General features: G+C 44.7%; 1 protein-coding gene across 1 annotated transcript in view; it reads left to right on the plus strand.

The window, feature by feature from the left end:
- LOC144153453 (protein transport protein Sec16B-like) overlaps positions 1-9,903 on the plus strand; it is a 59,598-nt gene extending 49,695 nt beyond the window's left edge. Inside the window, exons 16-18 of the mRNA XM_077685096.1 lie at positions 1,951-2,181; positions 7,230-7,326; positions 9,461-9,903. Coding sequence (XP_077541222.1) covers positions 1,951-2,181; positions 7,230-7,326; positions 9,461-9,762 — 630 coding nt within the window. The 3' untranslated portion in view covers positions 9,763-9,903. The remainder of the gene's footprint in view (positions 1-1,950; positions 2,182-7,229; positions 7,327-9,460) is intronic.
- Positions 9,904-10,346: the final 443 nt, after the last annotated feature.

Genomic DNA, 10,346 nt, shown 5'->3' on the forward strand with positions numbered 1-10,346 from the left:
GTAAGAATCGCAGCGACGCAGTGTTACAAAATACCGTTTGGCGGCCGGATGACCGATAATATCACGGGAAATTTTCAGTTTTGCTACGGATATACCGAGCAAGTCTCTAGGAAACAAGAAATGTACAACTCGCACACCACAAAATAGCCTTTCAATAAATATGTTATAACTTTAACAAAATTGCAAATTAAACTATTAAAATCTACCTAAAAACTAACAGTTTTTATTTATCCCGAAGCATTCTGTCCTGAAAAAAGCTTATTCGCATCGAGCGGAACTAATTCTACACATTCGTTCACGGTACATTTTCAGTTACAGAACTTACCTGCTTAAATTATTACCCTCTTGCTTGATGTATTTGGGAAGCGGGGTGCTCCACTGCAAAAACCTGTTTTTTTTATCATCAATGTTAGCGTTTGCGAGTGCTAAAGCAATCGTAAGCCTGCTGTGTTTAAAATAATGTAGAATATTTTCTCGCCCCAAAACAGCTGGTATGTGTGACAGTAAACCAATTTAAAGAATAAGAAACTCTGCAAAACCACTAAAAATAACCAAGCAGCTACACTGTAGCCTCATCGCTTCACTGGCATTCAACTTAGCGTACGAACTCTACATATATTACTCTGCGTAACAAAAACATACAATTTTAGGAAACATATCTATTGCACTGCCTCCTTTTGTTTAGTGTTCGGTTTACGATTGCTTCTAAAATGTATCTTTAAAAATCCGAGTACTCTGTCGCGAAGAATTTAATTAGTCTTTTCACATAAACTTTAAGAGCAGAATATTCTGTGATGAGGTGTATGGTATGGTGGGTCCAGTGAGCGGGGTTCCTAAACTATCGAGTTTGTTACTAATACTGCAAGTAAATTACAACATTGTTGACTATTATATAACTTTCAAAAACAGCAACAGGCACCCTTAACCCTTTGAAGCCCAGTGTTGCTGAGGGACCACAACTCAAACAATATTTTTTCTCGCACTTCGTGGTTTTTTTTTATGCTTAACACCATCTATGGACATAAAAAGGATCCCGGACCTTCAAAAATTAAAGAAGAGAAGGCAGCACGTACTTCCATGTGCTAAAAAAAGACTTTTTACCGGTGTCAACTCACATCGAACCCGTGTGGCTCAATGGGCTAGAGACAGGTAACCGAAATTGTGCAATTTCGTTGTTGTAAAAAATGATAGCAAGGCAAACTTTACGTTATTGTCTTCACTTGAACCATAGATCATAGCGCTTAAGGTAGCTCTCTTGTTCAAGTGATGTAAGGGGAGCCAGTTCCCAGTAATTCTCAGTGCCCAGTGCGTCCTAGTGTCCGTCCTAATGAACCTCATTTTGTTCTGACTTCATATTTTTCATTTCAGAAGTCCTTTTAGATCATAAAAGCTTCTCACACGCCTAAGAAAAATAATAAAGTTTTGGCCATCGATGGGTCAACTTGGATTGCAGTGCTAATAAGGGTCTTGGAGTGACATTTGCGGTTACCTGGTTCAATATTATCATGAAGCATTATGTTTAGCGTTAAGTTGTCATGCATATTTTTCTCAACACTTGTCTCGTTGCAAAAGTTGCGGCAACAACTGTCGCAGAAACCGACTTTTGAAGGTGAAGGCTTGTATGAGTGTCTAGAGAAAAATAAATGGTTTCTTTTTTTACTTTTTATATCGGCACGAACTACTGAAGATCCGTTTTAGGCCTGATGTGACTGCATTCTGAAAGATTTCAAGCCAGAGACAGCGGCGGTAATTAAATATTTATTACGCAGTTGGGCCCTTAATTCAGTGACGTGTGTTTCATGATAACATTTTCGCCGGGCAATTTGACGAAGAAAACATATTTGCAAAGCATTTCTTATGCTGTGTATTCAAACCCAACTTGGAAGAAAAGCCAAAACCTGCTGCATGGCGAGGTGCTATTTATCTTACTTGAGTGCTCCAACTACGCAGGCATTGCACTACTGCCAGGTGCTTGCGGAAGCGATTGTCCAGCAGCGTGGACCACCTGAGCTTGCTGCCCAGACGTACGAGCTGGCCAACCGCCTCAAGTATTGTGACCCGTACTTAGGCCAGGGAGGAGACGAGCTTGAAGGGGTAGAACCATCTTGGCTAGCGGCTTTGGACGAGCTGGTTGCGCTACACAAGCAGCCAGGGGAGAAACCCTGCAGGAGCACGTCCCAGGTATTGCCATTCAACAGAAGGTTTTCCATGTCACTAGCTCTTACGAAGATAGATCCCTTTCGCTTCCGGGCATAATATGAGGAGGCCGTAGTTAGATTGTAAAAACGTTTTTCTCAGTTATGTAGTGTTGATTAGGATTTGCAAGAAAGTTTATTTAACGTCTTTTACGCTTTCTAATCTACGCTAGAGATTTGTATGGATCGTTTTTGGACCTAGGTGAGGTAGCTGTCAAATTAACATAACACCACGTCATCGAAAACAATTCTGGCCTTTGTTTGTGCCGAGTTTTTGAAGCTCTCTGCTAGTGAAGACCTGGCATCGATAGGGCCCCACCTGCTTTTGGCTCCTTTTTTGTGGGGCACTGGTAACACACTTTATTAACACTGGGACGAGGGCAACGCGCACGTCAAGCGGAACCGTGCTGCACTTAGCGGCCCAGACCAGCCGCTGCACAAAGGCAGCGCCAGAGCTGCCAGCTCGCCCCGAAGTCGCTTCTGACGCGCCCTACTGGCAGTGAGATATTTGAGTGGCACCCCCTGGCTTCCGGCGTCAGCTTTGGAACTCGTGCAGCTGTGATCAGGTACACCCAGCTCTGCTACACTCATCTGCTACCCTCTCCTACGCAGGCAACAGTGCTGTGCTTCAAATCACCCGTTTCAGTGGTTTACTAGATTCGAAAGCGTATTGCCAGTAATTGAATTATTTAACCGCTTCTGACGCTTCTAAAAATTTTCAAGATGTATCCCGTAGAAGTTGCAAACACTCGAGTGCGCTGAGAACAACATTGATAACAGTATCGGTCAGAGGATCGTGTGTGACTCGTTCTTTCTATCTTATTTTCGAGGTTCAGTACTCAGAGCTCTTCAAGGAGTATTCAAAATGCGTAAGCTTCCCAAAGTATTTTTGAAAGATTGAACAGTGTGCAACGGTAGGCACCAAAAAGCAGGTTCCTTGTTCAGGCTGTATGGCATACTTTAACTCCTATACAAATAGGCTGTCGTTATGGCTGCGGGCAAGAAGGTACATATGCGCATTGTGCGTTGTTTATTCACATGCAAATACAAAACAGCTTTGGGCTAGGCCACCACAAAGCGGCAAAAACTACGTTGTCCAGCGTACTGAAAACAGCTTGTGTGCCCCGAATTTCTATCGCACCATCATTAACTCGTACGGTTATGACATGATTACAGTGTTGAATGCTTGGTCTACTCGCTAAAGAACTGAATAAATAGTAAACATGCTGGTTTTGAGTATAACAAGAGTCTAAGCCGATGAATATGTAGAAGCAGATCTGTACTGTTATCCAATTCTTTCAGGCGTAAAAAACAGATCGTGACCTACTCGAGATGACTTTCCATGAACTGAAGAAAATTACTCTCGCTTTGTTGAGTGGAGTTTTACTACGCCGCATCTTTAAATATGGGAAAGACGTAGCTGTGGTATATATACCGTAAATATTCCTCCGGATCTGAACACATGTTATTACTTTATTTTTATGGTATACGTGATTAGCATGCATGCGTGTGTGTGTGTGTGCGCGTGCGTGCGTGCGTGCGTGCATGTGTGTGTGTGTGTATGTGCGCGTGCGTGCGTGCGTGTGTGTGCGTGCGCGCGCGTGTGTGTGTGTGTGTGTGCACGTGCGCGCGTGTGTGTGTGTGTGCGTGCGCGCGCGTGCCTGTGCATGTCTGTGCGCTAGTGAGGGCGTGTGTGGGGGGATGCGCGTGCGTGTGTGTATGTGTGTGTGTATGTATGCGCGTGCGTGTGTGAATCTGTGCTTGTGGGTTATGCTGCATATACGGTATGGCGTGCACCTGCAGAAATGTGGAAATAGACCAGCATTAGCTTCTCTCCGTACTGACTTTTTGCAGTCCATACTGTCTTTTTATGAGGACAGAAAATCAGTAATAAAAATGGGTGTGTCCTTCCTAAGTATCTGTGATTTGGTTTACACCTGCAAATATCAGACGAGGTGGAAACCACGATTGCTTTGTGTATGAAACGGTTATGACGCCGCTAAGAGCACAGCCTCCGAGCTTGGACCGACCACGCTACTGGTATCATGCTCAATTCCTTTCGTTTTGCTCCATAAACCTCCGTACTGGTTAGAAGCCTAGCATAAAACCAGCGGGTGCATATACGCACACTAGGTTTTCTATACGCACAATACGTGCATATACACACACGTAGTGCAAGTCCGCATACTCTCATGCCCAAACAACGTAAACTTATGTGATTCAACACTTTCGTGCGTTATTAAAGGTTACAAAAACTGTTTCGCCATCTTCTTGCATACGATTGCCGGGAATCGTAATGCATTCTTCCATAACCGACAAGGCTTGAACAAGGCAAATTCCAGGACACAACTCCTCATTACTATAATTTGTTTTCGTCTTGTATTGACGCTGTTGTCGGTTATTAGTAGCTGGCTGTTCCCTTTGTCAGAAAGACTGCTGGATGAAGAAGCTGCAGCTAGCTTCAACTCTTCGAGCTCCGCACATTACCGTCTTCGCAAGGAATGGGGTGATGCCGGAAATGTTTATTTCGGAGCGGTGTCGAAAACTGTATTTTAAATCCTACCTTGAGTTAGAATATGCGATTTTAAGTCTATTATTATGATGAAAAGTTACGCAAACGCAAAATCTGGTGCGGAAGAGCATGAAAAGTCAACCGAACGCAACAAAACAGCTGAAAGAGTGATCCCGGGTGAAGCAGACGACAAACCGAGAATCCCTAAGCCGACGTCACGGAGACCTGCTTCGCAACACCGCTTGTGGTCGCACTCACCGCCAATTGCTTATGTCGCTTGCTGTTGATTGTGCAACGCTGAGTTTCACGTATAAGCAAATAACGCAGTATGCAGGGTGCTACGGGAAAGATTTTAAGTTACTTTAAAAATAGGATTTCGGAGGTAAAATAGTTTTTCTTGCACGAAGTGGTGAGAAACCCTTGCGGACGCAGTCAAACGGGTTCCATGTGACATTTACACAAACAATAATCTATGGTTTGGTAATAACCTTGTTAATTATTCTAGTTAGGTGTTTAATTGTGAAGAGGAAATTGTAGAGGATCATCAATCAAATCGATAGCCAGCATTACATTTGCGCAATTTTAATCTCATGGCGAGGTGCAGCGCTCAGAACAGTAGCTCTCCAGATGAGCGCAACGGGCTTGGTGCGGCAGCTGAGCTCAAAGAGCTCCATGCAGTCACGTCACTCGGGGCTGTACACGTCACACGCCCACAAGCTTTATACTCGCAAGCAAGCCGAGTCTACGGGGTAACACGTTCCGCTCTAGCGGGAAATAAAGCGTGGTCGGCGTGGGCGTGTACCGCTCCGACTAACATCAGCGCGTAGGCGTGACTTTTGGGTTCACGTCTCTTATTCACTGTCTTTACATCTGGTAGTACAAAATCCGTAATTGCACCCTCAACAAAACGAGTGCAGTTATGTTTCTGTTGGGTGCGTGAGCAAAAAAATTTGAACCTCCGCAAACAGGCTACACTTAGCAGTTTGTGTGTGCGTGTGTGCATGAGTGCCTGAGTACGTGTGCGTGTTGCGTGCGTGCGTGTGCGTGTGTGTGTGTGTGTGTGTGTGTGTGTGTGTGTGTGTGTGTGTGTGTGTGTGTGTGTGTGTGTGTGTGTGTGTGTGTGTGTGTGTGTGTGTGTGTGTGTGTGTGTGTGTGTGTGTGTGTGTGTGTGTGTGTGTGTGTGTGTGTGTGTGCGCGCGCGCGTGTGTGTGTGTGTGCGCGTGCCTGGGCCCAATGTGAGCCCTTACGAGGGACCAGTTTCAGCCAAAGCGCAAGGCACGCCGGTCCCCAGAAGGTCCGTGGTTCGATGCCCTGATGCGACGTATATTTCTGAGCGTCTAACCCAAAAAGCAAATCATTTCTGCCCGTGCAAAACCTAACCACTGGTGTAATGTTTTGCGTAGCACTATATTGCGACGTGCCGCAAGGATCACGCAGAGCACTATTGCAAAAATAAATTATAACTAAGAATCACCATGGATTTCGAGAAGCAAAGAGGACCTAGAAATTATATATTTATTCGCAACCAGATCGAACGAGGGGCTCAGAGCGAGGAAACCCCATACTTTTGGTTTTAAGAGGGAAGCAGTTTTCGTGCTCGGGCTGTCGGCGTCTCCTGTCGTCCTTTCATGTTCTCAGGGTAAATCAAGTTGTCAACATGGTAAAAAAATAAGAGTAAGATGAATGAAACCGGTTCAAAATAGACCACCATAATTTAAACTAATTTAAAATACACGAATCAGGATTTATTTGCATTAAAACAAATGTAATCAATTCTGTCTTTAAATTGGTTTGAAACGCCGGGTTTTCTCCTAAAAAGCATATTGTTAGCATGCTGCGACGTGTGACATGAAGGCAGCTTACAGCTAGTCTGTCTCTCATTTAATTTCTTAAATCTGGTTCAACGCAAAAGAGGGCGCCACCACTTCAGCAGGCGCGGGATTGCTCCTCCCACCCGCGCTTCTCTGGCGCCCAATCAGCACGCGCCGTGTGGCAAGCGACAGACTTACAATCTTTGAATACACTTATACACTGAATCCTTCCTCCTCCCCAGGCTTTACGTTAGTGGAGATGGCCCGGGATGTTTTTTTTACAGGCGCCCATTCCATATTCTGGAGTTTCAACTAAAAAAAAAGTTTATATTTCTTAGGTAGCCACTCGGCAACAAGGCGTTTGCTTTTTAAAGGAGATAATATGCCAACTAAGCATATCAAAAATGCGAGATATGCTCTTTTCAAGTAGATGTTGAAGTATGTTGAAGTATTGCGATACGCCTGAAAAGCAAACATTTTATGAGTGCTGATGGCTGTGAAGCGAAAAACAGAAGTCAGCACCGCAACGCCTTTTAGACTGTTTGTCGTGGCATTAGAGATACGTCTGAAACTCAAACTGAAAATAACGGAAATTGAAACGTTTCTTTGTGCCTCACAACTGTGCACCAATATTCTGTATATTTTGGAGTACTTGCGTTAATATAGAGAAACACTGCCAGGGTACCAAATGGTCTATATATGCTCTTCCAGTACGGCCACAGCATCAGTGGCCACACAAGGAAAGATCTGAACCAGGTTCACGAGCCAAACTCGAAGGAGTACTTCCATGATCAACCAAGTTTTGCGAGTGAGTACTGATGAAAGAAAAAATCAGTAGCCTAGGAACAAAAATTTACATTCTCCAGGGAGGACTCGCAACGCAATTTAAATTATTTTGATACTGCCTAAGGAAACCTGCAACACTTGCGATAAATTATTACACTATTTCCTAGTATCTCGGACAACTGCAGCAGCTGTAGTTATTGCTAGCCCCGAACGGCACTGCTCAGTTGTCATCGCAGCCGATAAACCTTCTAGTTTCACCTCTGCTTTTGTTCAATTTTGTTTAAAGCGGCTCTCCGTTGCGCTTGTTGCTGCAACTGAAGGGAGCTACCCAACAGTGCGTACATGGTTGGAATGAGGTCATTGGAGAGCGCCGAAAAAACAAAGACCCGGGATCAGAGAAAAATCACCTAAGCAAACGTATTCGGTACTTGACAAGTGTAGAGCAGTAATACTTGGATGAAGTTCTTCGTGGCCCCTGTTATAAAAGCTGGGTGCAGCTGTTGGCAACGTATAAAACTATTTTCTGGTTACGAAAAAAGGCTCAATAAAGTGTTGCAGAGTTTCTTTATATGTTCGGAAAATGTGAGTGCATGAACGTCGCATTTGAACCTAGTCCTCAGTTCATAGAAATGAATTTCGTCATTTATTGCGTTGAAAGCGACAAGGTTGTCTGTATCGCGCCAATCTTTCAAAATCATTTGTGGGTATTGCTCATTCAGCAAATAATAAGTTGTTGGCAATACTGGAGTTAGCTTGTTGAAAATGACAAACCACTAAAACTGCCGGGAAGGAGGCTGTGTTTGCTTATATTTATTTGGCAGTGCCTAACTGCACACTAGTGCCTTCTTCTGACCTCAACGCTGAGCGTACGCTTGTTTTCGGGTGTTTTGCAATGCCTGGCCTGTTTTTTGTGATTGGGAAAGAGAATAAGGCTTTCGTCTTCAATCTCAATCGTGTTAATTTGTTCCACTATGCTATCGATATAATTTACATATGTTTCTGGAATGATAAGCGGGTGAAAATACCTACCAAACAAATGGCGGAGCAATTTCATTGGCCAGCCCTTGCGGTGGCGCGTTATTTGATGTGGCTGTTTCTCTGACGCTTGATCCTGTCGTAGTTCCAGGCGGGCCCCTGGTCCCTCCATTACACTTGATGAGCTGCGACAACCTTGTGGCGTTCCTGTCTGCGGGACAATGTTCTGAATATGTTAAGATTTGTAAGTGCATAACACTTTAGGGGCTCGCCTTGTCATCGTACCTCGCTCGCAGTAACGCTGTTAGATGTCAAGCGACTGCCGGAATCACGCGACGTAGCGAGATAACAGACCCAAGCAGAGCCCGAAGACGTACCGTAACGGCGACCCACAGAGACTTTGAACAGCAAGCGGTTTATAGAGTCATTACCGTTCGAAACTCCCGAAGCGATGGCGCTTGTTATACACCTCCCCGTTGCTTAGCGCAAAGAAAACCACAGGTACCTTTGAGGAAAAATCTGTGTATTTAACGGGCAGCCCCCGCGCCATTTAGTTAAGAACGCCCGTTGTGTTGGTTTTTACGATAGCAAGCGAAAAAAGTGGCCGCCACAAACGACGCGTTCCAAACTGCACAGTCAAGCGATTGCACGTGCCTGATGAAGGCAAGCACTAAAAGAGCAGAACTCCCGCTAGCGCTGTTCTAGGCAGAGAGCGCGCGAGCACTGGGAAGGCGGGAAATTTGAATTGCATTGGACAAACTTTGGTTCCATTCATCAAGAGAGGACTGCGACAGGCGGCGGAGAGCGTGATGGGTGGTAGCAGTGAGCGGATAATGGCGCCACATCCCATTGTAGCAAAGCACTGCTCCGCAGTTCCGTCAGCTTTCCCATTGAGTGAAACGGCTTTAATTTTTCAAGTCACCTATTTAGAATTCTGGAAAAAATTGAACCTTTCTTTGCCTTCTTTAAAACAACGGTGGGAGAATTTTGACACAGTACATCAAACGTTCTGTAATGAGAATGCCAAATGCGGAGTTTACGTGTTTTAATTAATCACGTCACGCGGAGCATGGGGTCCAGCAGTTAAATGAAAGCAGTTACAGCAGATGGTATAGCAGTTAAATGAAATCTGTAACCATCAAATAATTTCTAATTTCATGCTCCCGTATCTACTTTTTCAGCGAGCTCATTTGCTAACAACGGTCGAGACATGTTTCGTCCGACGAACAGCGCCTCATTCACGTACGCAGCACCTGAAGCCTCCTCGAGCTCTGCGAAGGGGCACACCTTGGCGACTGACGACGCACCCGCTGAGTGCAGCACTTCAAACGCTGCTGTCGAATTTGTGGGCGTGGTGAATCATGTGTTGCCTGACGAACCTCCCAGAATTTACGCTGAAAACCAGGATACACCTTTTAAAGCCTACAAGGCGAGCAAGGCAGAATTTTCATCGGAGAAAGCTGCCGACAAAATAGCAGTTTAGCTGTTGCCGGAGTAGGGTTACAGCGATGCTCTTTGAGTGGAAGGAGCAGAGGTCTTCTCGGCAACACTTTATTTCTTTATTTCCCAGCTATTTCTTAGCTAGTTTTGTTTCTTAGCTATCTTCTCTCCAACACGGGCTCTCCATACGTCGAGGACTTCAATAAATGTGGTTTGCAAAATTCATGCTTGCTTTTGTTGAATCGGTTCCCCACTGTACAAACACTGTAATTAGAAGGGAATATGTCTGTTTCTCTCTTGTTGTAGACGCCTTCCCATTCCCTACATTATCCTCATCGTCGTCGTGGGGAACGATGGTTTGTAGTGGCAGAACATATAAAGCAAAATGCTGCGCAGTAAGCCTGGACAAGCAATAGTTGAATGGGTGGTAGCTGCAAATTACAGGTACTGCAGCTAACTTGGATATTTTCAATGAGAAATGCACGTGTTGTCAATAATTGTGACCGTGACTCATACCAGTTCATGGTTAGCTCCGCAGGAAAATTTGGTGTGGCTAAGTTTACTATACCTACGTTAGGTATCACTGTGTGTGAACAGAGGTAAGCCACCGCTTATTTGTCGGCGGTA

Source organism: Haemaphysalis longicornis, unplaced genomic scaffold (genome assembly GCF_048455015.1).
Source record: "Haemaphysalis longicornis isolate Haplotype H1 unplaced genomic scaffold, Haemaphysalis longicornis Haplotype H1 scaffold_9, whole genome shotgun sequence".
In the NCBI taxonomy this organism is placed as follows: domain Eukaryota; kingdom Metazoa; phylum Arthropoda; class Arachnida; order Ixodida; family Ixodidae; genus Haemaphysalis; species Haemaphysalis longicornis.